The 26,490-nt window shown below is 50.7% G+C and overlaps 11 protein-coding genes across 11 annotated transcripts; 5 read left to right on the forward strand and 6 right to left on the reverse strand.

The window, feature by feature from the left end:
- Positions 1-1,451, forward strand: BDZ83DRAFT_640125 (Clr5 domain-containing protein). The gene is made up of 2 exons (XM_060509473.1): positions 1-237; positions 299-1,451. The coding sequence occupies exons 1-2, from the start codon at positions 83-85 to the stop codon at positions 1,350-1,352; spliced, it is 1,209 nt and encodes a 402-aa protein (XP_060358920.1). The 5' UTR covers positions 1-82; the 3' UTR covers positions 1,353-1,451.
- Positions 1,452-1,771: 320 nt separating this feature from the next.
- Positions 1,772-2,777, forward strand: BDZ83DRAFT_723952 (uncharacterized protein; the record flags this gene model as incomplete). The annotated part of the gene is made up of 2 exons (XM_060512611.1): positions 1,772-1,908; positions 2,003-2,777. The coding sequence occupies 2 exons, from the start codon at positions 1,772-1,774 to the stop codon at positions 2,775-2,777; spliced, it is 912 nt and encodes a 303-aa protein (XP_060358921.1).
- Positions 2,778-3,068: 291 nt separating this feature from the next.
- Positions 3,069-3,862, reverse strand: BDZ83DRAFT_591149 (transmembrane protein 6/97; the record flags this gene model as incomplete). The annotated part of the gene is made up of 3 exons (XM_060506403.1): positions 3,069-3,148; positions 3,203-3,595; positions 3,787-3,862. The coding sequence occupies 3 exons, from the start codon at positions 3,860-3,862 to the stop codon at positions 3,069-3,071; spliced, it is 549 nt and encodes a 182-aa protein (XP_060358922.1).
- A 308-nt stretch (positions 3,863-4,170) lies between these two features.
- On the reverse strand, positions 4,171-5,991 carry BDZ83DRAFT_744979 (cytochrome P450; the record flags this gene model as incomplete). The annotated part of the gene is made up of 5 exons (XM_060513175.1): positions 4,171-4,421; positions 4,476-4,642; positions 4,699-5,013; positions 5,083-5,886; positions 5,941-5,991. 5 exons carry the CDS (start codon positions 5,989-5,991, stop codon positions 4,262-4,264), a joined length of 1,497 nt encoding a protein of 498 aa, XP_060358923.1. The 3' UTR covers positions 4,171-4,261.
- Positions 5,992-7,438: 1,447 nt separating this feature from the next.
- BDZ83DRAFT_757443 (polyamine transporter 3) lies at positions 7,439-9,115 on the forward strand (the record flags this gene model as incomplete). The annotated part of the gene is made up of 5 exons (XM_060514898.1): positions 7,439-7,608; positions 7,664-7,670; positions 7,738-8,187; positions 8,236-8,817; positions 8,867-9,115. The coding sequence occupies 5 exons, from the start codon at positions 7,439-7,441 to the stop codon at positions 9,113-9,115; spliced, it is 1,458 nt and encodes a 485-aa protein (XP_060358924.1).
- A 423-nt stretch (positions 9,116-9,538) lies between these two features.
- BDZ83DRAFT_797042 (ligand-effect modulator 3 family) lies at positions 9,539-11,041 on the reverse strand. The gene is made up of 4 exons (XM_060515882.1): positions 10,895-11,041; positions 10,745-10,841; positions 9,905-10,691; positions 9,539-9,842 (listed from the first exon to the last, which is right to left on the reverse strand). Exons 1-4 carry the CDS (start codon positions 10,987-10,989, stop codon positions 9,583-9,585), a joined length of 1,239 nt encoding a protein of 412 aa, XP_060358925.1. The 5' UTR covers positions 10,990-11,041; the 3' UTR covers positions 9,539-9,582.
- A 1,058-nt stretch (positions 11,042-12,099) lies between these two features.
- Positions 12,100-15,982, forward strand: BDZ83DRAFT_683184 (uncharacterized protein). The gene is made up of 3 exons (XM_060511227.1): positions 12,100-12,475; positions 12,530-15,449; positions 15,501-15,982. Exons 1-3 carry the CDS (start codon positions 12,118-12,120, stop codon positions 15,904-15,906), a joined length of 3,684 nt encoding a protein of 1,227 aa, XP_060358926.1. The 5' UTR covers positions 12,100-12,117; the 3' UTR covers positions 15,907-15,982.
- A 140-nt stretch (positions 15,983-16,122) lies between these two features.
- On the reverse strand, positions 16,123-17,173 carry BDZ83DRAFT_711100 (phosphatidylethanolamine-binding protein; the record flags this gene model as incomplete). Its single annotated transcript, XM_060511597.1, has 3 exons — positions 16,766-17,173; positions 16,427-16,708; positions 16,123-16,371 (listed from the first exon to the last, which is right to left on the reverse strand). Exons 1-3 carry the CDS (start codon positions 17,081-17,083, stop codon positions 16,123-16,125), a joined length of 849 nt encoding a protein of 282 aa, XP_060358927.1. The 5' UTR covers positions 17,084-17,173.
- Positions 17,174-19,455: 2,282 nt separating this feature from the next.
- BDZ83DRAFT_711102 (uncharacterized protein) lies at positions 19,456-20,245 on the reverse strand (the record flags this gene model as incomplete). Its single annotated transcript, XM_060511598.1, has 2 exons — positions 19,456-20,013; positions 20,093-20,245. The coding sequence occupies 2 exons, from the start codon at positions 20,243-20,245 to the stop codon at positions 19,456-19,458; spliced, it is 711 nt and encodes a 236-aa protein (XP_060358928.1).
- A 394-nt stretch (positions 20,246-20,639) lies between these two features.
- On the forward strand, positions 20,640-22,466 carry BDZ83DRAFT_591123 (fungal-specific transcription factor domain-containing protein; the record flags this gene model as incomplete). Its single annotated transcript, XM_060506402.1, has 1 exon — positions 20,640-22,466. The coding sequence occupies one exon, from the start codon at positions 20,640-20,642 to the stop codon at positions 22,464-22,466; it is 1,827 nt and encodes a 608-aa protein (XP_060358929.1).
- Positions 22,467-22,707: 241 nt separating this feature from the next.
- On the reverse strand, positions 22,708-25,748 carry BDZ83DRAFT_591109 (subtilisin Carlsberg; the record flags this gene model as incomplete). Its single annotated transcript, XM_060506400.1, has 5 exons — positions 22,708-23,338; positions 23,397-23,823; positions 23,902-24,224; positions 24,281-24,757; positions 24,817-25,748. The coding sequence occupies 5 exons, from the start codon at positions 25,746-25,748 to the stop codon at positions 22,708-22,710; spliced, it is 2,790 nt and encodes a 929-aa protein (XP_060358930.1).
- Positions 25,749-26,490: the final 742 nt, after the last annotated feature.

The following is a 26,490-nucleotide window of genomic DNA, read 5'->3' on the forward strand; positions in this document are numbered from 1 at the left end:
TGCTCTGGTCGGCAGTCTTGGACCGCAACATCTCCATCGAGTTTAAAGAGTCATCACGCGTTGAATCGCGTTTATTTGAGTCATGGGAACAGACCCTCAACGACGTATGCTCAACCCATCGCGCGAAAGCGACTGGGAGGACAGGAAAGAATTTCTATACGACCTTTACATGCTGAAGAACTTGAGCCTTGCAAAGGTAGTTGAGGAGATGTCCGTCGTTCATTCATTCAGAGCTAGGTAAGCTACCCAGGGCATTCGAAAAGATGATAGACACGCTAATGAGTTTTGAACTTGAAAGTGAGAGGATGTACAAGCGCAGGTTTATGAAATGGGAGTGGTTCAAATACAGCACCAAAAGATTTCAAGCAACGTCCTCGAAACCTGGGAGCAAAGTTGAGATATGTAAAGGAAAAACGACACGGCAGACGAGGAGACACAGGCAAAAACGAGAAAACCATCAAAATTGCGATATGCATAGAGGAAGTTCAGGTTTATCAGATGACCCGCTTAGGGTCCCAAGGGTCTCTTTGAGGGACATGGGATGCGAGAATCAGCCAAGGACTACATTGCTTTCCACTGCTCCGGTTGCGAGATGGGACCTGCCCCGAAGGATGACAGAATGGACTGCAAAATCAGAAAAGAGCCTTCTCGCAATGTCTCATTGTCTTAATGAGCCAATAACTCTTGATGAGCCCACAACAACGGCGAATTCTAGATGTCCTTCAACCGCTGACGACCATTTCGATGTAGGGGGCCCTCCCACTCCAAGACAAGATACTATCATGAACCCTGCCACTTTGTTGCCAATGGAAATATGCGTCAACTCAGTTCCCATCCTGTCAGGACGAGGGGCCAACCTCCACAACATCGGCGATTTGACTTCACTACCCGCGAACGAGGGTTCGCAAAACCTTACAGCCGCTGATTACGAGGTCAAAGACCTCATTGGGTCTCAGGCGCTCGCAACAATCATTTCAGCATGTATCAGCCTCTTCTCCGCTGGACTTACCTTGACGTTATCCCCAAAGATCAGTATGTACGTGTGCATCACACAAGTCCATCCGAGGAAAGCTGCCTATTCAGGTTGCAGGGGAATGAAATCGTTCTTTGACAAGGACAATCAACTTGGATACGAGAAGAACTTGCAGCAGAATAAGAGTCGGCCATTGCCTCTTCGGGCAGTTCACATCGCATCATATATGGATACAGAGAGTTTCACTGGCGTCGATGACCTCACAGAGAGTCTGAATGAAGCCCATGAGCAGATTTGCCAGCTGCAATCCACGTTAGCCGGGTTGACTCGGGCAATGCAAGAGTTTCGAGGTTGTCGTCACGATGGAGGCATACTTTGACTTGAGGACCGAGTCGGCGTGTACTTTCAAAAAAACAGTTAGCTGAGTGAAACTAGAGTATTATGCCCCTATAATTCCGGCGGCTTCACCAGCTCCTTCGTCTCTGTGATGAGATTGTGCATGGTTTTCTTGAAACAGACATCGCTTCCAGGCTGTTAAGGTACCTTATCCACGTGACCCTTATCGATAGCGTATCTTCTTATCCGTTATCTGAGGCTGGGGAGCGCAGAGCTTGGGCGACAGCTGTCAAATCGATTAGAGAACCACATTCAAACTCCGGGGAAAGCTGGCCCGGAATAGCTCCCACCCCGGTCGCGCGTCCCTCCGAGTCAAGGCAATGCCCCGGCCGAGCTGCTAGGACCCTCTCTCCATCTTGCCGCTTGCACGATCACCGACTATTCTATCCGCGCACACACGTTATGGCGTCTCTCGCTCAAATACTTTTGGGCGCTGTCGCTCTCTGCGCTTCTGGCGTCCTCGCTGCGCACCCCGAGGATGGCCTCCCTTCGTACCACTACGGCGCACCCATCCACGTGGAGTGCATGAACCGCAGCTCGTGAGTATCCGCCTACAGCCGTTCAATTCATCATCAAGAGCTTCGTCTCGACTACCTTGAGCTATACCTCGAGCTCTGGCTAATCCCTCTTTAGCGAAACAGGCGAACACATTGAAAACTCCAACCACGAAATCGAATGGATTCCCTTCCCCTCCTGCGAAGAAACCAACAAGCCGCTTGAGTTCCAATACGGGCACGAGGGCGAAGTCAATTGCACCATCCCCATGGTCTCCGACCCCTTCTTCCACCTCCTCGAGTTTTTCATCCACAACGACGCACCTCTCGCCTGCCGTCTCCCAGCCCGACCCGCGCCCCACGTCGAGACCGTCGGCGAGAAGCCCTATGTGCAGGAATACATCCCTCTGGTCTTCGCCCTCGCGGGCACCCTACAGCTGAGCCACCTGCACGTCAGCACGCACATGAATGTGCTCCTGCACAGCATGCCGAAGCATCACACTCGGCCACACGATTCGGGCGTTCTCGATTCCGGAACGGCGTATAGCACCAGCCCATTGAGCCATATGGACGGGATATACACAAAGAGGCTTGTGATTGGTGATCCGTTGCCGCTACGATTGTCTGTCAGATGGTTCCCGACGCCGAACCTGCCAAAGTCGGAGGGTCATGTCGAGTGGCAGGGTATGGGTGGGCACGTCTACGCGAGCACCGTCTTCTACATTATCACCTCCTTCATGGCAGGCGTACTCGTCGCGTCAACGTACTTTTTCGGAGTCGTCTTGCCCAAGAGGGTACGCGGAAGAGGCATGGGCGGCGCGACGCCACTCGGCTACGGTCTCAACGGTCTCAACGGTCTCAACGGCGTTGGCAACGGTTGGGGCTACTCCAAAGCGGCCAAGAGGATGGATTGAACGAAAGCACCAATAAAGCGTTCACGTCACGAGAAATCTGTACGATTTGATCCGATTCATGTATATCTGCTAGCCGCCCCCCTTTTTGAGAGGCTTTTATGATGGATGATGGGAGTTTTATTTTGATGGACGAATTAAACTGGGATGGCCTTGACCTGCGCACTTGGACTAGGGAAAAGGAGTTTTGGAATCGATCATCTGGAACCGCGCGCGCGGGGGCTGACTGGAGCAGGATTTGTAGCGATATCTTAATGGAACCAATACCTGCTTCAAAGTCCCAGTGCCCTCTTCTTACTGTAACTTCTTGGTGCTGTCTACGGCGTTCACCCGCTTCAGGATGCGCAGCCACATATCCAGCCCCATCAGCGCCGCTTTTCAGGTTAGCTAATGTTGAAAGTTTTAAGGTAGGTGTCAATTGCACTTACGAATGACCACCCATGGGCCGTAGAGGTTGAAGACAAAGACGTTCTTCTGAGCTTGGCTGTACACGGCGGGATCCCAATGGAAGACGTCGTAGATGCAGGTCAAGGTCGTGAGGGCGCACTCGACGCAGAAGACCAGAACGGAGAGTTCAAACCCGGCAGTCGTGCCAGTGCTTCTCGAGAACCTGTAGACCATCCAGGCGGCCATGGGCAGCTGGTAGACGATCTCGATGTAGGTGAAGAGCTTGAACCACGAGGGGAGGTTCTCGTGAGACGCGGTGAAGAAGGGGTCGTTGTATGTTGATATGTAGAAGTCGCGGAGGACTTGGAGGAAGTGCAATGGCGATGAGGGTGCCGCGTAGAGAGCCGATGGGTAGAATGGGACGAGGTCGACCACTGATGTGAGGATAGTCAGCTCTGGCTTCTGGTGAGGCGAAGTGAAGGTTGCTGAAAAACTTGGGACGGCCCAGCAATAAAAACCCTCAGTCACGACCCCAGTTTCCTGCTGGGAATTTTCCATGAAGACTTCATAGCATGCCGGCACATCACAATATCAATTGAGGCAAAGCAATAGAGGGCGGACTCACATAGCATTGCCGTTAGCTGGATGCCAGAGATGACGAGATACGCGCTGTCGCGCCAATTTCTTGCTGAGGCAGACATGGCGGCGGCTTGACCCCCCTCAACAGTAACAGAGCCTGAGTACTTCGTTCTGTGCTCAGGTTGAGGAGTTGCGCGGGTTGATGATAGCTGAGTTACGATGGCCGCGCCGCGTTGAGATGAGGAAAACATCAGGGATGAGATGGTAAGCCGAATTTCACAGAAGGTCTGTGCTGACATAAGCACCAGTTCAGGTGGGTGTAAGTGACGAGACAAGCTTGTCACCGAAGGATCATTACGACGCTAGAACAAGGTTTCGGAGGAAGACCTCTCGAAAATCACAAAGAGAAAGGGCAATTTTTGTCAATAACTCCTGTTCCTAACATACATAATTTACTTGCCTGACCCCTTACATGCCCATGGTTTCTCGACGCAAAAGAATATTCAAGTCGTGTGTGCCCTCTATCGCGCTACTGGTGTCAAGCGCGCCTTCAAGGGGCCTTTATCCCACAAGATGAAGACCTGCTGCTTCTTGGCCCAGTCTGTGTAGTCCTCGTCAATTTCAACGTCGAAGTTCCAAATGAGGCGGGCCAGAATGAGTCTCATTTCAACATAGGCCAGACTGCAGCGGTTAGCGACACATTCCCCGGAAAATCAGTCAGGCGACATTACTCACTTCCGCCCCAAGCAATTTCTTGAGCCAATGTGGAAAGGTTGGAAAGCCTCCCTGTTATCCGATGCGAATTTTTCATCCCCCATAAACCTCTCGGGGTGGAATCCGTATGGGTCTTTGAAATATTTCTCGTTGTGGTTGATGGCCCACTGGTGAATCGCCACGATGGTCTAATGGCAGTGTCGTCAGTATTCACATGCAGGCGAATAATGAGAGACGAACTTACGTTCTCAGGCACGAATTTTCCGCAAATAGTCGCTCCGCCCTTTGGCGTGACTCTTGGGAGGCCCATTGAGACTGGAGGATAGACTCTGAGTGCCTCATCCAAGCAAGCGAGCATGTAGGTCAACTTATTGACAGAAACCAAATCAATCTCATCTTCCGTCTTGAAAGCTGTTCGCACTTCGTTCGTGAGCTTGACCAGACAGTCCCTATTCATCAGGAGATAGTAGGTGACTCCGGCCAGTAACGTTGCTGTTGTCTCAGAACCACCAATGATGAGCGTGTTGCTGTTTGCCGCGAGTGTCTCGAACGAGATATTCTGTTTCAAAAATCGTTAGAGAGACAGCCAGGGGATATAGTGTCAATAGTGATATGAAAGGATGATTACCAATTCGTCCTTCTTCTTCAATAAGCCCTCAATTAAATCAGGTCTGCCACCCTCCTTCCTGCCGATATCCATGCGCCTCTCCAACTTGGCCTTGGCCCTGGCCAAATTTTCGCCTCTAGCCTTTTTCGCAGCCTCCGTCGCCAATAGCGTGAAGAGAATCTTCTTAAGAAAGGGAAAATGGCCAGCGGTCTGCGCAAATACGCCAAGGCGAGCCGACTGGAAAATAGCCTTGACCCACGGATGGTACTCCGACTTCTCCAAGCACCCAAACGGTTCACCAAAGGCCAAATCCCCAATAATATCAAACGTGGTAAAGTTATACCAGGCCATCAAGTCAACGGGTTCTTCGCCAGAGCAATTCTCGTGCAGGCGCTGGATCATGAGGTCCACGTACTTCATGATCAGAGGCTGCTGGTCGCGAAGACTGCGCTCGCTGAAGCCGTGGGAGAGCTGCCGCCTCAGCATCGCGTGCTCTGCACCATTGGTGTTGACAATGTTGATGGGTTGCTCGGCTGTCGGGCGGTAGAATTTCAGGGCTTTTTCGAATGTTGGTGAGCCTGCGGACCGGTGGCCCATGATGTCTTTCCAAGCGTTGACGTTGCAGTAGGCCAGTTCGTCTGGGGCGACACGGACTACGTCTCCGTATTTTTTGTGAAGTTCCAAGACGTCCATGGGAAGAGCGCCCTTAATGAGTCTGTGGCAGAAGGTCCATCTTGTCGCTCTCATGGAAATTGGCCCTGGGTAGTGTCGAAGTGGATGGAGGAAAAGATTGTAGAAGATGCATGATACTGTGTATACTACAATCTAGTGGGCGGTTAACTCAAATGGTTTTGATTCATCCCACTCTGATTAACTTACGAAAGCAGCACATGCCGTGATGGCGGTCAAGAAGCTATGTAGAAGTCCCATGCTGATCAGAGCCGATACAATGAGCGTTTGGCGTTGTTGCTAGAAAGTTTGGAAGAACAAATGAGGTTGTTTGAGTGAGATATATCTTCTGCAAACTGCAGGACGACAAGATCCTGAACTATGCGAACGCGTAGTCTGTTGCGGTCCGCCAAATCTCTCTCAATTGCTGCTAACCCATCTACAAGGCTGAGCTCGGAAATGGCGAAGTTTCACAATGGGACCTAGAAGTTGAAGTCGCTAAGCTTAAATTCGAACAGTGGTTGATCCCTACGGCCAGAAATAGAGCCCATGCCTCTTCTGAGCGACGAGCTAAGGAATCTGTGATAGTGCCGCCAAAGGAACCAGCAAATCATGAACAGATACGAAAACGAGGGAGATCAGAAGGGAAGGGTAAATCCCCGGATTGCTACTGGTTGATTGATGTTGCATGGACTTTTCCCTCGGACGGACAGCTGGGACAGCAGGCGTTCGTTTCAAATTCCGAGGGCCTGGAACGGTCACCAAGTTCGATCTCAACTCCGTGCCGCAAATTAATCATTGCAGAAGGAACGGGCCGGAAACGGGGTTCGGCATGGAAATATTTGAGGATGCGGTCAATTTCTGACGTAGCTCAGCTCTTGAGTCGTGATTTGCGTACGCAGCTGCTGCGGTAAGTGGCTAGACGCCGATTTTGCTGATAAATATTCCGTTTCTTACGAGACTCGAGCTACGTTTCAAAGGATGCAGAGTTCAAACGCGATGGCTATGCTATTTGCTCGAATATTGACTCTGGTGTACGTTCGTTGTCGTTGTCGTTGTCGCACGTTCATTGCGGAGGGTGCGATAACGAGAACGAGGTACGAGCGGGAGCTAGTGAGTGATCGACAAAAGCAACGGACTAGGATCCACGCCGCCTTAGACATACTAAACACTTGGTAGCAATGGCGGTACAAGAATCCATAGATCCACTTATTCTCCAGGCAAATTGGTCAAAGTCGTGTTCAGTAACGCGAATTCTTTTCACGAATTGTGGGATTTGGGGTCTGCTTACGCCAGTATGCGATAGCGATCAAGAGTCAGAGGATGGGAATCGCAGATAGGAGCGGATTTCGAGATCGGGAATAGTGGAATTAAGACAAGCGAAGTATCTTTTGGAAAATACAGTCCACTGAGGTTGTCACAAGTACGGCAGGATACGACTTTCGTGGGAACCATCACCTTGTATTTGGCCATGTGGTGCCTAACTCTCATCTTGATCTACGTGATCTCCAGACTCTATCTAGCGCCTGTTCGTTGTGTGAACAAATCTTAACTCACTACACACCAAGTCCTCTTACTCTCTTCCCTACATCTATACTACAGGTCTTGGCACACGATTGACAGCGGCATAATGAAAGGAACTACAGAGTCTAGTCCCACGGAAAAGCAACATACTGAGAATTCGCCAGCAGAGCCTTCACCAGCCAAAATGGGACCTGAAGAGATTCCCTCTGAGATACCCTCTGGAGAAATCTCAGACGGGGACGATAGAAATATCGTCACCTGGGACGGACCCGACGATCCGCAAAATCCTATGAACTGGCCTGATTCTAGAAAATGGCTCAACTTAGCCTTGATGTCGCTTTTGACTATTATCTCGTAAGTTTAACGCCCGCGATCGAATATAACTTAGTATCTCACTAACTCTTTCAAGCCCACTGGTACATAGACATCTTCGTTTCCGTCAGATGTAGCGACATAGAGCTGATATTTTCCAATCATACGTAGGGCTCATCTATGTTCGCCCCTGGGATCCCTAGAATCCTCGCAGAATTCAAAACCAACAATTCTCTCATCGCAACCTTCATCACCTCCATCTACTTCCTCGGCTATGCCTTTGGACCCCTGGTGGTAGCGCCTTTAAGCGAGCTTTATGGCCGTGTTTACATCTACCATATCAGCAACGTCTTGTTTGTTTCTTTCTGCGTGGGCGCTGCTTTGAGCACTAGCATTGATATGCTCATGGCATTTCGCTTCCTTATGGGTGTTGTTGGTTCAGTTCCCACAACAATTGGCGTCGGAAGTATCGTCGATGTCATGCCAATTGAGAAACGCGGACGCTCAATCTCACTCTGGGCAATGGGTCCTCTTTTAGGCCCCTCCATTGGGCCTGTCGCGGGAGGATATTTGATCCAGGCTGCCGGCTGGCGCTGGGTCTATTGGCTACTTGCGATCTTAGTATGTTGATGGAATCGTACACTTAACTCCCCAAGCTAACAGTCAAAGGGCGGTGTTTGCAGCATTTTGGCCCTGTTGATTATGCGGGAAACATACGCCCCAATCCTGCTAGAACGCAAAGCCCGACACCTACGAAAGGAGACCGGGAACCAAGCCCTACGCACAAAGGCTGACCGAGATGGAAAGAAATTGATACAGAGAGCCGTGATCCGGCCATTCAAGTTTCTCTTCATGACGCCTTTGGTGTCCATCATTGCCGCCTACGTCGGGATCGCCTATGGAATACTTTACCTACTAATTGCTACATTCTCATTTGTCTATACCGACCAATATCACTTCAGCGAAGGTGATGCTGGCTTGGCGTTCCTACCAGCTGGGCTTGGGATGATGATTGGTGTCTTGACTTTTGGCAACGTTCAAGATTATCTTGTCAAGAAGGCAAAAGAGAGAATGAGGCCAGGCGAGAAGTATAGGCCTGAAGTCAAAATCACGCCTTGGTTAACGATTCCGACCGGCCTAACGATACCGATTGGGCTTTTCATCTATGGCTGGACGACAGAATACAAGATCCACTGGATTGTTCCCATGATAGGCGTTGTTATCCTGTCTGGCGGACTCACTGGAGTTACAGTAGGCCTTTCCACTCATTATATGACGATCCGACAGCTAATGTTACCAGATGTGTGTCCAAAATTACCAAATTGATTCGTACGAAAGATATGCAGCGTCAGGTTCAGCAGCTGTCACACTATCCCGATCTCTGATTGGCGCTTTGATGCCCCTGGGAGGGTTGAAAATGTATGATGCCTTGGGATTAGGATGGGGAAACAGTCTTCTGGGCTTCATGTCATTGGCACTGGTGCCCGTGCCTGTTGGTCTGTTTTTCTACGGGGGCATGATTCGGAAGAGGTTCGATCCCGTGCTATGAGACCGAATCAAAATGTGATTCACCGCAGGTAAACTCAATTAGGCTTCCAAATCCTTTACTCGAATCCATGACATATTATACAAGCAAACCTGTTCCCGCAACCGAATGCCATTGTACTCATGCCTATGACTGAAGATACATGTATCAATATGTAAACGTACATCAGCGGAACTCGAAAACCATACTTGCTAGTGTCAAAAGTACACCATATCATTTGACATCTCCCAACAAAGGCGGAGGGAAAATGCCATCCTAGATTATCAAAATCTCATCTTTCGTACATATTCCAAGCAAAGGCTCACAATGCAAATTTGTGTTGAATAAGTCGTTCAAGAATTCATCATCAGCCCACCACAATCATCTAGGTAACAAGACAATGAAAATCAAATCAGAACAGTATAGCATATTACGGCAACCCGCACTCCCCACCACTCATCACCCACGTCGTGGTTCTCGCCATCATCCAATTATCGGCTCGTCGTCCGTAACATAGGACCGTTGCTCCCTTCGCGCTGCAAAGTTTGGGAGTTGTACCTATGCAGATAATCATGGTCTGCCAATCTACGAGGCCGGTATCGCAAAGTCAGGGCGGAGATAAAGGCGAAGAACATGCTGACAGATCCCATTGCGAGAAAAGATCTTCCCAAAAAGCTGTTGCGCCGGCCGATGCCAGAAGTTGTAGAAATGACGATAGACTTCGTGCCACGATTTTCACGGATAGGGTAGTCTGCATTTTCACACATTGTTAGGTCCTTTCATCGACAGTAGGGTTTGATGTGTTAAACGTACGGGAAACGACATCAAGGCGATAGATGCCTCTCTCCATCACTTTGTCTTTGTTGCGCATAGCCATCTTGCTGAACGATGAGCCAGCGGATGTTCGCATCCACACCATGAAAGACTCATCTTCTGCTGGATTAAACATGTTGCCTGAATGATATCCATTGGGGTACCTCTCTGCCCAACCTGGAGGAGGCACGATGAGGCTGTCATTGGATTGGGCGGTAACTGGTACTTGGTATTTGCTCGGTTGATACAATCCCTTTTCAACCCTCTTGGCGATGCCGACCGATGTCATGTTGTATGGAACGGTTCGGTTTGTACCACTCGGGATGCGCAGCGGGTTTTCGAAAGTGTCGTTGAAGTATGAGTTGGCTATCATGCCACAAGGGTAAACAATTTTCTCCTCTGCACTACCAGCAACAATTCTTGATGACACCGGAGCGCAATCTGAGCTCTTGATGCTATTCAATGAGACCGCATCGCCCTTCAGTTGGTCCTTGTGACGAGAGTTGATATAGAGACGGTGGTTTTGATGGAAATTTGTAAGCCGGTAGTAGTACAGAACTGGGGGCTGCAAGTCTTCAGGTAGGAAGAACTCTATTGTGCAAAGAGTGTAGTTCTTGGTAACTCCGTCGAAGGTCACGGACTGATTCGACCTTTTCCACTGGTCCACGGGCTGGCCCGCTGATGAAGCCTTGAAGCGTTTTCGGACGTTATCTGGTGGCATAACTTCAAGCTCGTTGTAGGATTCGATCTCGTCGCACTTTGTGTAATCTATCCGCATCTCTCGTATCTACATATCTGTCAGCAAAGTTCTCAGACAAGGGTTAAGATTCTCCAGCCTACGTTGTCATTTTGAACTAGCCAGAATATCCCCAGTGACAAGCAGACGACACCAAGTGCAAGGAAGATCTTGATTGATGACTTTGGTGTCAAAAGTGGCCTAGGAGTAAGTGTCAGAAGCTCGAACGGTGACATGAATTTGGGATCACGCACTTCCAAGCTTTCAGGCGTTGTTGATTAAATGGTGTCGCCTTTGGCTTTCGCGGTTTCTCCAACTGAAGCAAATCTTCCGACTTGGACCGACCCATCTTGTTCGCTCTTGGCCGGATATTGTCAGCTGCGTTCAGCGTTATCCTTTTCCAGAAACCGCGAATGGTGGGCTTTGTGTCTTTGACAACCGGAGATGGCCACTGGTGGTGAAATGGGGTGTAAAAGCTGGTTATGCTTGAATCCCGGAGTTTGAATCCAAGGGTTCGTCTGGCAGGTATTGACTGTTGATAATGTCGTTGCCAAAGGGACTTGAGAGAAGTTCGGCGTCCATTCTGACTACGGAGTTCTCGAGGATCGTCATTTGCGGCGCTAAAACCAGGTTGCACTGTCCAGCGCGATGGCTGTTACCGATTTAGCTCAACCAGCGCCGGCATTCTAAAACCTTGAGAATGAGCCACCGTAAAGAGGTGAAACATGTATTGACGTATTGAGTCAGTATAAGGCTAGTTGTATTGCCCGTAGACACGTAAGTATCCATCTCCTTGTCGGTAATCTCGAAAACTCCGCTGGCGATCTGATGCACCTGAGATGTGGTTGGCTAGAGAGCTACAAAAACCTACGACTCGCTGGCGTGGGGCCATCTCGTACTCGGAAGCATCCTATTGGGGCTATGCTGTAAGACAGCGGATCGTTACAACTGTAGCGGCTTGTCTAGGGTCATATTGCTATGATACACGATGCTTTTTGAAGTCTTGGCTCGTTATCGTTTTCTCTTTCGAAATCCCTTGGGCCGCTACAAGGGCCGTGCTTCCCAGCCGCTGCAGGTGGGTGTTCATCACCAACGAGGCGGGCGTGGGCGTCTGACATGGCTTGGAACCCTTGGCAGATGTTGATCTCCAGTCAGCCTTCTTAGTTGCGTGCAGTGACCTCTAGATCAACACTCAATTCCAAATATACTGACGTCGGTTCATCTTAAAGTCGACGGGAAAGGTCGTAACATATGCAGAGACCTTCCTACCGTGAGCATCAATGACACATGACCGCATCAACTCGCCCGACATACTTCGCAAATCCAGCAAAGGCACTCAACAACATAGAGGCTGTCCGGTTGTAGGTTTCATTCTACTTTCTCTGCAAGATTCCGACCAGTCTCTCACAGACGACAAGTCTCGACCATACCCAACATGGGTTTCGGAGGCTTCAAGTCTTTGCTGTCGAGATCCCGTATGCCATCATCCCCCGCCGGCCGTCGAATCCCGATCCGACTCGGACAGAAGTCCCCATTACACGACGAACGTCGCGGCAAACCGTACATTTCAAACAGCATCAAGACTTCTAAATACAATGTCTTCGACTTCCTTCCCCGGCAACTCCTTTATCAGTTTTCGAGACTCGCCAATGCCTACATGCTCGTCATCTCCATCTTGCAAATGATTCCTGGATTCAGCACCACTGGCAAATTTACGACACTTATTCCCCTTGTCATCTTCTTGGGACTTATCATATCTAAGGAAGGATACTACGATTGGAAGCGACATCGCCAAGATGTAGCAGAAAACAACCGACAGGCAATGGCTCTTCGAAGTGCCGCATCTGGAGTGAAGGGCTCCCTGGCTGCCGGACCTGAATATTACGAAGGATCGAACCCAACCGGGCATCAGTGGATGCGCGTCAGCTGGAAAGATCTCAAGGTCGGAGATATTGTCTCACTTTCAAGAGATGAAGACGTGCCAGCGGACATGGTTTTGTTGCATGCTGATGGACAAGAAGGAGTGGCCTATGTCGACACAATGGCCTTGGACGGCGAGACCAGTCTTAAATCCAAGCAAAGACCGGCAAAGCTTCCTGATTGTGGTACGATCGAACAAATCGCCTCTTCCAATGCTGAGTTACTTGCCGAGGACCCCAATGCGGATCTTTATCGCTTTGACAGCAAGCTTGCAGTGGACGGCTACACGATACCACTCACTATCAACGAAGTTATTTATCGAGGGAGTACAATTCGCAACACGACGAAAGTCATCGGGGTTATCATCAACACAGGAGAGGAATGCAAGATCAGGTTGAACTCGAACAAGGAGACAAGACCTAAGCAGCCGGCCTTGGAGAGAATCACCAACTTCATTGTCGTGTTCTTGATGTTCTACGTCCTGATAAGCTCTGCTGCGACGTCAATGGGTTATCTTGCTTGGAAAGGTTCCGAGGAGGACCACGCTTGGTACTTGTCCGGCGCTTCCGTTCCTTTCGCGGACATCTTTGTCGGCTTCATCATAATGTTCAACAACGTCATTCCGCTTTCCCTCTATGTCGGACTTGAGGCCACCAAGCTAGGCCAAATGACCCTCATCAGCAACGACTTGGAGATGTACCACGACGAGACAGATACCCCTGCAGGGGTCAATACGACCAACAACCTCGACGACCTTGGCCAGATCAGCTATGTCTTTAGTGACAAGACTGGAACCCTGACGGAGAATATCATGAAGCTTCGGAGGCTCAGCATTGCTGGAACTAGCTGGCTTCATCAGATGGACGTACCAGAAAGCTCGACAGCGAGTGCTCACTCGACTTCCAATTTGACGACTGAGCACATGCTCGAGTACATCCGATCGAAGCCCAACTCCTTTTTCGCTTCTAAAGCCATGAAGTACATCTTGGCTATGTCACTTTGCCATACCTGTCTTCCGGAGAGAACTGATGACGGGGAGATTGACTTTCAAGCTTCTTCTCCTGACGAGTTGGCATTAGTCAGGGGTGCGCAGGATCTCGGTTTCCTTGTCACTCGGCGGTCATCCCAGTCTATCACGGTGCAGATACCTCATGCCGACGGCAACAGCTCTTGCACTGTTTTTGAGATCTTGGACGTGATTGAATTCAGCAGCAAGCGCAAGCGGATGACTATAGTTCTTCGTTGTCCGGATGGGAGATTGTGGCTTATCTGCAAGGGGGCTGACTCCATCATCTTACCCCGGCTACGCATGGCTCCTGCAGACATGAAGAGCACCCGCAACAGCAACGCTGAACCTCTGAAGGGCGTTACCTCAATGCCATCACGTTGGAGTTCACGACGGTCGAGACTTCCTGCTGAGACAGTTACTGAGATAAGAGAGGACGACGACCGCTCAATTTATAGTCAAATGTCAGGAGATGTCGACGAGTTCGGAATTCGGCTCCAGCCACAACGGCCGCAGAACAACTTAGCACGCGGTAGACAAAATGATCAATCTCGGTTTGGATTTTTAGAGGGGTCCTGGATTGCGGATGAGACTCGGACCCTTCGCGAGTGTTTCGCTCACATTGACGACTACGCAACCGAGGGACTGCGCACTTTGGTCTACGCGGACAAGTTCCTCGACCCCGGAGAGTACAATAACTGGAAACACCTCCACCACGAAGCCGAGACCAGCCTCGTGAACCGTCAAGAGCGCATCGAGGAGGTGAGCGAGCTGCTAGAGCAGTCTCTTGATCTTGTGGGAGCTTCTGCAGTGGAGGACAAGTTGCAGACTGGGGTACCGGAAACGATTGAGAAGCTACGGCAAGCTAGGATTAAGATTTGGATGCTTACTGGCGACAAGCGAGAGACGGCCATCAACATCGCTCATTCGACACGAATCGTTGGTCCCGATACTTCTCTTTTCGTACTAGACGTTGAGAAAGGCGATCTTGAGTTGCAACTTACCGGCGTTGCGGACGAGGTCCAATATGGTCTCCCGCAGGTGTATTCTGACCCGACTCGCTCGCACACGGCAATAGTGATCGACGGCGAGACTTTGACTGCAATCGAAGACCCATCCGCGATTCGACTCCGCCATTTGTTTGTCACAATGATGACCAAGGTCGACTCTGTTATATGCTGCCGTGCATCGCCTGCCCAGAAAGCCCTGCTCGTTACTGAAATTGGCAAAGGCCCACAGAAGAAGTCACGATGGTATAGTTGGCTTAGTCCGACCACAAATAAGCCCTTGACTCTTGCTATCGGCGACGGTGCCAACGACCTGGCTATGATCTCTGCTGCCAACGTCGGTGTTGGTATCTCTGGCAGAGAGGGTCAACAGGCCGGTCGTGTCGCGGACTTTAGCATCTCTCAGTTCCGATATCTGTCTCGGCTGGTACTTGTTCATGGCCGTTGGAACTACTACCGCACGACACGTTTCATCTTGGCCACGTTCTGGAAGGAGACCTTTTTCTACCTCCCGCAGGCACTCTTTCAAGAGCAGACCGGGGCCACGGGCACGAGTTTGTACGAACCAGGAAGTCTTACTTTTGTGAGTTTCTTCACTGCGGCTTGCATTCTCGTTATCGGAACTTGGGAACAAGATCTCCACTCGCGCACTCTGACTGTGGTCCCGGAGCTGTTCAAGTATGGACAAAATGCTGAGGGTCTGAATATGTCGGTGTACTTTAGCTGGTTCAGTAACGCAATGATTTCTGGACTCATTGTCTATGCGGGTGCCTGGGCGGGTTACACGGACTCTGAAATGATTGACGATGACGGGCTGTATGCGCAAGGATTGCTGACATTTGCGCTTTGTGGGGTTTGGGTCAACATCAAGTTACTGTGAGTATATTTAGGCTCAGATTTCATGATAAGCCTGCTGACTTGAACCAGGGTAATTGAGCTACACTACAAAACCAGAGTCGCCCTCTGGTCAATCGTCGGCAGTATGGCGGTACTGTGGGCCTATCTGCTTATAGCGGGTGCCATCTCTTCACCAAGCGCGGGCCCATATTCCGTTCGCGGGGGACTGATTTCACAATTTGGCAGGGATCCAGCATGGTGGTCTACGCTTGTTATGGTGCTGTGTGCACTGCTTCTGATGGAGATGGCTACGAAGGCACTGAGGCAGAGCCACGTCTTGCGAGCTTGGCTGTCGAGGTGTTGGTCTTCGAGTGAAAGAGTGGATGGCAAGGGGGGTGGTGTCAGGGAGGGCTTCAACGACTGGGAGCCTCGTCTTTGGCAGGAAATGGAGAGAGATGCGAGTGTGAAGAGAATTTTGCATGGTCTCAGCAGATAATGATGAGGGTGGACTCGTGGGTAGTAGCTACCATCTTTTGAAAACAACCAGCACCATGTAGACTTGAATTGAGGTGATAAATATGTACGAAGTTGAGGATTGCTAATTTCCTACTTACCTAGCGAGTGAAAGGATTGACTCAGTTTACTGTTGAGAGTCTTCTCTTCAGATGTAGCGCCCGGTCCTAATTGTCCTAACCCGTAGCCCCGGCCTGTCTTACATCCAAGCAAACATTGACGCCAGCAGCGTAATGAACATTACCACAGAACCCACAGTCACGACAGAGGCAGCGCTTCGTCCGTTTCCATTATTGTTGTTGTTGCCGCCGTTATTTCCACCATTGTTTCCACCATTGTTCCCGCCGCCATGGCCGCCGCTGCCTCCATTATCCTGAGCCATGTTCAGCATGAAGTAGGTTCCACCAATGGGGCGTCCGAGACCAGCTTGCTTGCGGAACTGAGAGATCTAAAGACGGTCAGCTTGACATTAAAGGGACTTGAATCAGCAGAATGGAACTGACATTGAAGTTCTTCCGATTCATCTTATCAACACTCATGGCGTCGAAGCCCATCTTATTCAACTTCTCGGGTTGAACGTAGAGCAGGTACACGTATCGATGCATGCCACTGCCAGCTTTGGGCTCCGGCGCCATATAATCATTAAATGCGGGTGTTGAGTTTTTCATGATCATTGCTGATGCAAGAACCTCAGATTTGGTCTGCTCAAGGGTGAAGTTGCCAGCCAGGTAGTGCCTCATGTTTCGCTCTGTGGGACTCTCGCGTGTTGGAGAGTCGGGCCCAATCTAGTCCACAGTATTAGTACTATTCAAACTACTCAGCCCACGACGGGACACACGTACCATGTAGAGAACGAATCTGGAATTTCGAGTCACGTTCCTAGCTTTCATGATGTTCTCGACGCTGAACTCGAATGGAAACTTGGTTTCCTTCATCTTGAGTTTCGTTCCGGGCATCAGCAATGCCTTATCGCCATCACTGGCTTTGTAGCCGGCGTAGAAGGACACCATCGGATCGAACGACCCCATTACATCGGGAACAATACCGGCTTCCATGAAAGCCTGGCGGAATTCTGTTGTGGACATGCTCCTCGGGGGCATGTCATTGTGAGCAACTGCCACAGCGGCGAGTAAGGCCGTGATGCTGATGATAGACTTCATGGTGGTCGAAAAGAGGACTGTGCTTATGGTCCCTGCCCGTAAGAAAAGAAGAGAAGAAAATGGCAGTCAGCAAAACTGGCGTCCAGCACCTGTGGAGTTTTGAAGTTGAACTAGATAAGAGAATGGAGACGAATCGGCCGCTCTGGCAACTCTCGGCGGCTAAGTTGGAGCTTAAGGAGTGGATGATCTTTATCCTCTGGTTAGTTTACTCTCTCCGTTATCCAGCATCCTGGCATCACGGAATCACGGGCAAAAAAGGAACTCATCATACCCTGGATTCATGAATCTTCAATTGCGTGGAAATCCAAACATGCTCTCAGATGAGACAGAAAAGGTGAGGCTGTTTGGCTCATTGAGCTTCCCGAAGGAGCTTTTCTCTGCCGGACGTGCGCGGGGTTCCCTTTGACTTTCCCGCACAAAGTTTCAGGACCTTGGCTGCCCCTTGCTGCACGATTGGACAGATTTTTGGACGAGAAGAAATGAAGCTTTTGGTGAAGCTTAGATCATTATCTGTATGACCCTGGAAAGATCTTCACATCATCGTATGCCGCGTCGCATCCCTCGGAGAAAATGTCACTGGCCGACCGTCGATCCCACCAGACGATCAGAAGATTGCTTGGCGAACTATACTAGCCATTTCTGGCACGTTAGACACTGTCCTCAGAAGGAAACGGAACGTCGACCCTGGGTCAAGGGTCCGTTGGGAACAGACAGCGCCCGTGTCACTAAGGTGCCTCCATGCGAGCACAGGACGAACCTCATTGAAACCCTTGAGCTCAAAATGTCTGCGCATAACACATGTTTCCCGATACTGAAATTGACAATCAAACATACCTAAAGAGATGGAAGATTTAATTTGGCTTAAACACTGAGCTTGGAACCGGGATGAAAATCTGTGGTCGGCAAGGGGTCCGATTCGCATCCCCGTCAGCCCGCCTCAAAAGGTTTGACCGGGTTGAGCTCTCAGCTCATGATGTAGAAATGCAAAAGTAAAGTAGTGGGCCTGTTTTCCATAAGATCGCAATCACGGCTCGGTGAGCGCCGAGTTAGCATCAACGCAAGCATGCGGGAGTGTAAATGGAGCGAACATCGATTGGGGATGATGCTGGCCGCACTCCTCCTCACCCCTCAGTGGGGGAGAGGGGCATAATAAGCAAGAAAAGCCAAATCCATGTGCTTTGGTTACAGTGACATCCCATGTGCCCGTGGAGCAGGGCAGTTCAGTCATGGGGCAGTTTTCCAAAGAGCGGAAATCAAGAAACGAAAGCCGAGGTGGCTGCCTCCAGATGGAAACAACATATCCGACGTATTGGATGCCAAGACCAGGAAGGTTCCGTTTCAGGGCGCCAAGAAACTTTACGCCAATTTGAGAAGTCCTGAATTCCAGTCCGGAGACAAAGTTGCAGGTCTACCCGATTCGTAATTGAGTCATTGTGACAAAACGGTAAGAACAGCCGGATGTCCGAGTATAGCGTGTCATGAAACGGCCAGCCTTGAAACAGACTGTCTAAAGGCGTTACTTGTGAGTTGTGTAACAGGCAACGCCCTGGAGTCATGGCAAGGGAGAAAAGACTAGTGCAAACCATCGATAACATGAATAGAAACGGGGTTGATATGAAAGCTTATGGTCTCAGCCTCGTGTGGGTAATATTGCCGAAGAACTATGCCCAGTACTGAGATATGAGCTGCACAGAATTGCCACGAGCTAGAAGCCAATAGTGAGTTTACAGTAAGTAAGCATTGACTGACATGGGTTCTTGACTTTACAGGCGTTCCGAAAGGTGGGAAGCAGTACCGGACAGGGCAATTCGGCAGCAGTTTCCGAAAGAGCCTCTCGCGCCTGTCTCGTCCCGACTCCCGCGGTAAGATGACCTTACAGTTTGCTCTAGACTCAGTCTAGTCTCATCAAAACTCGTATATCGCAAAGCTGCTAAGTTGTCAAGCAGCTTTCCGCTCTGTGCTATGATTCACTGGCTACGACACCCGAGGCAAGCAGAGTTTGTACGTAGAAAGTAGATTGAAGGCCTAGAGCGGAGCCATCGCCGCTGTTCTTGATATACTCTTGAGCACATTGTCTCCATGAGGGAGTGATGCAATGCCCGCACAAATGGATCCGACGTGAAGCCCCTTTCTTAGTAAACGATATTTCAAGATGCATGCCAACAAAACATTAGCTAATTCCCTTCGACAGCACCCCGGTTTCATGGCCAGAGAATAGGAGATGCGATGCCTGCAAGCTAATTACGGGCTGCGCTCAGCACGAGGATAAGCCCACAGTAAGCTTACTTCGCAAAAATGAAAACAGCTCTGAAGGACATTTCAACGTGCACCCGCAAGCTTGGATCATTATTACTGCCTTCTACCCACGTCAATCAAACCCCTGCCAGTTGACTAATCCCTGGCATTTTATGAACCCAAACGTCCATCTTACCTTCGACTCCATCCACGAGCCATCGAGCTAGTGCGCCCCGCCTGAGAGTTGATATCCACCCTTTTTCTCCTATCCACCCAGTGAACACTCCAAGATCCCGGTCGTGTCTCCAGCTATTCTCATCAGACTCTCCAGGTATCTGTGCCATGCGGAAGACAGTCCAGTCAAGACCGTGATCTTCTTTGCCAAACAAGTGAGCGAGATTATGCATATTGCGATAAACAGCGCCATTCAAAAGCGGCATAATGATCGTGACCATGGTCTGAAAGAATGTCCAGTGGTCCTCAGGCTGCTTGATAGAAATTGTACCCATGGCGAGAATTCGTTTAACACCGTGTTGCTTCATCGCTGGAAAAACGTAGTTGCGGTAGATATCGGCATAAAGAGAAGGATCAATGTGCTTGTCGTTGATATTCGGTCCGAGGAGGGATACGACTACAGACGTGCCGGCCATTGCTGAGTCTAAGGCTTTCGTGTCACTCATTTCCCCTTCGAGTATCTGATGAGGAACTTAAGTTAGTTTGAACATAGTCATAACCACTCAGCGTAGAGAACGTAGACTCAAAGTTGCAACAAACCTCGATTAGAGTACTGGAGGCTAAGTCATCCGGGATCTTTGAGGGGGTTCTTGCCAGGAGGATAGTTGCATGATTACGATGAACGAGCTCTCGCAATAGGCAAATACCAGCCGGGCCGGTTCCACCAAGAACTAGCACTTTCTTGCCTGACATTGGATAAGACTTTTGGTTTGATGCAGCGAAACTACGTTGAGTTTTCAATGAGTAGTATACTTTCAATTGCTTCTTATACGACATTTTGACTGCCCTAAACTAGATGTTGCAACTATCACGACCTCAAAGTCCGTCTTCTATTGTCGAAAGTCCGCCGCGTCTGAACGTTCCCGCGCGGAAACAGGTCTGGGCGGGAACCTTAGCGGACCCGCTATGGGCATAGTGCCCTCAGCGGATCACAGCAAACATCGCCTCAAGGTGTCCGAGTCTGAGGTGAACCGCGCGGAAACATCTAAATATCGCATGGCTGTTGGGTGCACCAAGCCATATCTCTTGGTTCCCGACCGAATCCTAGAGACGACGGAAACTAGCAGTACTTACGACAGAACGAAGAATGCCACGGGAGACGTCCAGCTGTTGGACGTGCCGCATACGCCACAAAAAATGCGACGAATCATTGCCCGTCTGCAACGTCTGCGCAGGCCTTGAGATCACCTGCTTCTCTGGCCAAGAGGCCCCGGGCTGGATGGATGGCGGGCCGAAACAGCAGGCTATGACTGATAAGTTCAAGGCTGAGGTTACAAAAAGCGCCAAATTAAGGAGGGCCCGAAGGGTTGTACAGCGCATCGTTGGAGATGCCCACGTCAATGACCTTCTCCCACCGGCATCAACAACTTCAGGCTCTACCGGGGTCATCACGAGATTTCCTCTGAGGCAAAATCCTTCAACGACTGTTACGCAGGCCAACATATCTCACGGCTTAGACTTGCAACCACAATTGCTTTCTCACTCCAACGATGGAACACCTAACCTCGGACCCCAGACACCAGCTGCTAGCCCAGAGAAGTCCACCACACAACTGCCGGCTGAGTTGGAGCAGTGTTACATCTCAGCATATCTAGACTATATCGTTCCGGCCTTATTCCCCTTTTACTATCCGTCCATACTCGAAGGCGGTCGAAGCTGGATGCTCGTTCTTACTCTGGCCAACAAGTCGCTGTCCCATGCCGCAACCAGTCTTGCTTCGCATTTTTTTGCCCTCGTGCCAGTGCAACACCACCACTCAGAGAGGCCCAAATGCGTGTCTCAGGTCGAAGCTGAACTGCAGAAGCAGACGCACATAGCGATGCAAAAGGCACAGCAAGACGTCAAGGAAGTCGTCCGTCGCGGCGTACACGAAGACTTGATCACCAGCGTCCGACTCTATGACAGTATCGTGCATCTATTGTACCTGGAAGCAGCCTTTGGCACGTCAGAGAATTGGACTTTGCATTTGGATGCGGGTATAACCCTGTTGAAGCAAATACTTCACGAGGTCAACGACGAAGAGTTTCAAGGCTGTAAATGGGCCGCTGCATGCCGGAAAGTCGGCAGACTCGCGTATCCTCAATTGGAAACCCCTCCAGAGTTTCCTGCTTGGACACTCGATCAAAGCGCCTTTCGCTTCTTCACCGCTCTCCTTGTAGTCCATGATCTTGTGGCGAGCACTTCGCTTGGACAGGCACCACGATTTCAAGCAAACTACCAAGAGTTGCTCGTTACTGATGACAAGCCTGAAGAGGTCCCAAACCGAAACTGCAGTCTTCTCTTGGAGCGTTTCATCGGCTGCCAGAACTGGGCCATGATCTTGATCGCAGAGGTGGCATCGCTAGCCAGTTGGAAAAAGGAGATGCGCAAGCAGGGGTCATTCTCGAATCTCGAATTGTTCAGAAGGGGCGGGGATCTCGAGATCAAATTCAGGGAAGGCCTTAGTTCATTAAGCGCGCAAGAGCCGAAGGTGCGAGATCAGAGACCACCTTGGTTAGCTGATGACCGATTCGCCAAAGAGGAGTCTGAAGCCATCACCCTAGTCACTCAGATTTGGGCTCATGCTGGCCTTATTTACCTTCACGTCGTTCTCTCAGGCTGGCAATCAGCCAGCATGGAGATCGAAGAGGTAGTGACACAGAATCTTGCGTTGATGATGAGATTAGGTAATGCTCGTTGGCTACATACGCTCGCTTGGCCTATCTGTGTTACTGCATGTTTGGCCAAAGAGGAGCAAGAAGGCTTGATGGGTGAGGTTTTTGATCTAATGGGAGATCTTGCGAACTTTGGTCCTCCAAGGTTGGCTAGAGAGGTCTTCGAAGCTGTTTGGCTGAAGAGAGACACTGCCGTGATCGAATCTTGGGATCTTGAGGCCTGTCTGAATGTTCTGGGTCGCCGAGTCCTTTTAGGATAATCATGGATGTGGCTGTTCGTGATATCAAGGCCAGGCCGGGACTTTATAGAATAGCATAAAGTAGTATGGCGCGAGAACACTTATAACCACGGGAGACTCTCAACGGGTAAACGATAATATGCTTCTGACGCCTGGCAGCGTGAGCCATCGATAATGATTGGTATGGAATTAGGTTCTTTCCTCAGAATTTTGAATGCAACGCTAATGATGAGGATATTATACGGAGTATAGCCCCCTGCGATTACGTTGAGGTGGTAGTTCCGTTTCCAGATGCCTCATATCTCAACACGAATGGCACTGTCTTGACAACATCCCAGTCTCCCTCACTTGTCCTATCCCCAAAGACCCGTAAAGCTCTGACCTTCATGGAATAAACAGCAGGCTCAAGAACAGTATTATCAGCCAGCAGTCCATTGAAGAAAGCACGTGTTTCGGTGCGTGGGGCGTATGGGAGAGGCCAGCCAGCCAAGCTGCCGAGGTTCTCCTCCTTGCTTCCGCTGATGCGCAAGATTTCGACCTGGATAGAGGCAGTGCCAAATGTAGGTGAGATAATGACGTTGGGGATTGCGGATTGGTCGCCGCGGTCGGTAAGAGGTGGATTGGCTGGGTCGGGGCGCTTAATCGTGTAGGTCGTGTTCGCCGGAGCTTGGCTATAATAGTTGGCGAGATATGCTTGCGCCGGTGTGATGACGGGAATATCATGCATGCTGCCGACGACGCCGAGGTAGGGCAGACTCAGGGAAGGAGCATCGGTTGTACTGGTGAGGGCGATGTAGCCGCTGTAGACTGGTAGACGCGTAGCATTTACGTTAGATGGAGGAATGCAGGTGACAGTGAGCTCTGCGGATCCTCCGGCGGGCACGGTGATCTTTCTAATAAGATTGTCAGTCGAAGGTGTTTGATTCACCCTAAAGGCTGTTTTCGACTCACTCAGAACTGAACTGGAGCTCAGCCCACTCCTCGATGATGGGGTTAGGGAATGAGGCAGCCCTCAAGCGATCCGTAGTCTCCACGAAGGTGTACATGGTGACGGCCTTGCGATGGCTGATTTCAAATACAACGTCGGCAGATCCATGGTTGTCGATGGTGAAGGTCTCGTTGCCCGTGAAATGGTCGGTGTCGTTGAAGGAGATGCTATCAACGCTGAGTTCAACGTTGTTGCGAGCTGCGTCAAACGCCTGAATGATTCCAGCACCTTGTTGCGGGACAGGGGCAATGAGATCGGCATGGGGTACAGTTCCATCATACCAGGCCAGCGGCTTTGAAGTAGACGACACGATGGATCTGAGACGCTTAGGGTCCTTCGTTCCGTGAGCTTCAGCGAGAAGAGCGTAGATGGCGGCGTTCAGAGGGCAAGCTGCGAATATGTCAGTCTACTCCTGTGCGAAGCTACTTTAACCGCCATGCCGAAAAAGTATACAGGAATGTTACTTACACATGCTTGTGCCAGTCATGACACGGTAGCCACCCAGAGCAACAGGGAAGGTGGACAGAATGTTGGCTCCAGGAGCGGCGAATTGCGGGCTGGCTTCCAACTCCCAGGTCGGGCCCCAGCTTGAGAAAGATCCCATATAGGATCCGCTGGAGTTGTTCTCAAGTTCCTCAAGACGAGTCCTGGTGTTGTTTGCGCTGGGGATGGAGACCGTGACGCTTCGACCCTGCTCCAACAGAGACAGCCACTGGTCAGACTGATAAGGCGGGATAGAAGCGACACCCTGAATCCCCTGAGAGTAGACATATTGCTCGTCTCGCATAGTACTTGGAGACAATGTTAGACGTCATGAAACATGGAAACGAATGAGGCGATGACTCACGTATTGTCATTAGTGTAGAAGAGAATGTAGTGTCCACCTTTGGCGACGATCTTGTTGCCCTGATCAATGGGATAACATCCTGTGGCGCGGGAATCGGGGAACAGAAGCAGAACAATCCTGTTACTCAGGTCGGGAGTGTCATCAGGCAGTTCACTGCAAGCATTGTTCTCGCCAGGGCTCCAGAGTTGAAGCGAGAGATCGCCCACGAGCTCGGGAACACCGGGCAAGTACGCAAAGTCGGATTTGGCACCAGAACTTGAGTTAGAGTCCACCGAGAACGTGCCTTCGTTGAGGATAGTGGGGAACTTGGAGTTCGTCACGGCACCACTTCCCGCGACGCCACGACCGGTAGCCGGGGTTGAAGCGTAGAACATGCCGGTGCCGCCGTCGTTACCTTCGGAGATGACGACTGGAACACCGGCGTCGACGATGCGGGCAGCAAGGACACCCCAAGCATCCTCCGCCCAACCAGAAGGACTAACATAGAGATTAGCACAACATGAACACTTCGCTTCAAGTGTATAAGGTGCACGAACTCTCCATCAGAACACGAGATGATATCAGCTCCCTCCTCAAAGGCGCGGCTGAACGCGGCGAGCAATACTTCGTTCGTCGACGTGGAGGCGCATCCCCACGCTCGGTATGCTGCCAGCTTGGCGCCAGGAGCGGCACCCGTGAAGCCGTACTCATTTCCTTCGAGCTGAGCAGCAATGATACCAGCAACATGAGTACCGTGTCCGGCACAGTTGTCCATCGGATCCGCATCGGGCTGAAGCGGTCTCACGTTGGGCAGAAAGTCGTCTCCCGTGAAATCCCAGCCAGCCTCCACCAGACACCCAGGGCCGAAGCATCCACCAAGGGCAGGGTGGGTGTAGTCCACGCCACTGTCGATGATGGCGATGCGAACCCCCTTGCCGGTGATTCCCTGCTCGCGCAACTTGTCGACCTGGGTCATGACGTGAGGCGAGAAGGTGTCCTTGGTTGAGTTTCCAAATGCCGCTTCCTGACGCCTGGCGTTGGCCTTGGTGATCGCACCGCTGGCTGGCGCGCCATGGTCCTCGGGCTTTGCAAGCTGGACCGTACGCACAGGCCAGAGGCTTCTGATGCGCGGTGAAGATTCGATCTTGCGACGGAGGAGTGCGCTATCATGGTGGGTCTCGGCGGCATTCTTGACCTGGAAAGAAACGCCTTTGAACAGTCGGTTGCTCAGATCCATGCGAGACTCGACGTCGAGGCCATCGGCCTTGAGGGAATTAAAGAAGGTCTCGGGAGTATCATTGTCGTCTGCGAACTCGACAATGTAGGCGCCAGGAATAAGCTCGCTCGGGTTGACGTTCTTGTTCTCGCCCGTTTCGGCTCTCGGAAGCGTTGCTGGCGGAGGCTTTGTGTAGATGCGCGGATGAAGCGGGTTGGCGACGGTAAGATTCGAACCCAGGAGAGCCGAGACTAGTGCATGTGAGACCCTCATCCTGTCTGATTGATCACCCGCTCACTAAAAAGTAGGCCGATGGATAAGAAGCGGAGAGAGAGCCGCATTGCATCGCGCGAACATGTCGTTCATATAAAAGATGGTGGCGTTGAACCCCAGAAACTTATCGCGGGCGGCCCGCGATCGTGTCCCCGCTTTCCCCTGTTATTCTGGGGGTTTTGTTGCTTCGTGAGAGAAAATGACACGAGATTGGAGATGAAGAACGGCAAATACGAGATTCTTTCGTGATGTCAACCGCAGATCCCCGGCCGTACAGGGGTTCCACTCCACAATGGGTAGCATTCGACCCAAGAGCGAGATCTCTTCACTGCGCCGTAGGTGGTGAAGGAAACACATTGTTATAGCCGGATTGTATGGCAGTAGACGCTTGAACAAGACCTCATAGTCGATGTGTGTCAAATTGCTCAACGCGATAACAATGGCAACAAAACAGTCTGGTCTCGAGTTCTCCAGACTGACACTGAGCTTTCGGTGTGGGCCTTGAAGTAAATTGCGATGGAGGTTTCCAGCGAAAATCAAGGTCATTTACCCCTGCTACCCGTATCCATGCAGCTTAAATAGAGTAGTATCCGCCCTTGAGCGTCTGCCGAGAACACGCTACACCCACTGAGGCAGGAGAATCGTTCAGGTTCCAATTCCTTCTCGCTTTTCGTTGCGGGAGTCCGTACGGAGTATACTGCAGGTATCAGAGAACCAAATGATCTGAGTCTAAACGTGGGCT

The sequence above is a fragment of the Colletotrichum acutatum genome (genome assembly GCF_030867785.1).
Source record: "Colletotrichum acutatum strain CBS 112980 chromosome Unknown BDZ83scaffold_166, whole genome shotgun sequence".
In the NCBI taxonomy this organism is placed as follows: Eukaryota; Fungi; Ascomycota; class Sordariomycetes; order Glomerellales; family Glomerellaceae; genus Colletotrichum; species Colletotrichum acutatum.

Coding starts and splice junctions, on each gene's coding strand:
- BDZ83DRAFT_683184 (XM_060511227.1), top strand. CDS start 12,118: ATGCCATCATCCCCCGCCGGCCGTCGAATCCCGATCCGACTCGGACAG. Junction 12,476..12,529: donor ACAGGCAATGGCTCTTCGAA/GTGCCGCATCTG, acceptor AATATTACGAAG/GATCGAACCCAACCGGGCAT. Junction 15,450..15,500: donor TGGGTCAACATCAAGTTACT/GTGAGTATATTT, acceptor GACTTGAACCAG/GGTAATTGAGCTACACTACA.
- BDZ83DRAFT_797042 (XM_060515882.1), bottom strand. CDS start 10,989: ATGGGTCGGTCCAAGTCGGAAGATTTGCTTCAGTTGGAGAAACCGCGA. Junction 10,692..10,744: donor GGCTAGTTCAAAATGACAAC/GTAGGCTGGAGA, acceptor ACAGATATGTAG/ATACGAGAGATGCGGATAGA. Junction 9,843..9,904: donor TCGCCTTGATGTCGTTTCCC/GTACGTTTAACA, acceptor GTGAAAATGCAG/ACTACCCTATCCGTGAAAAT.
- BDZ83DRAFT_640125 (XM_060509473.1), top strand. CDS start 83: ATGGGAACAGACCCTCAACGACGTATGCTCAACCCATCGCGCGAAAGC. Junction 238..298: donor GTTCATTCATTCAGAGCTAG/GTAAGCTACCCA, acceptor TGAACTTGAAAG/TGAGAGGATGTACAAGCGCA.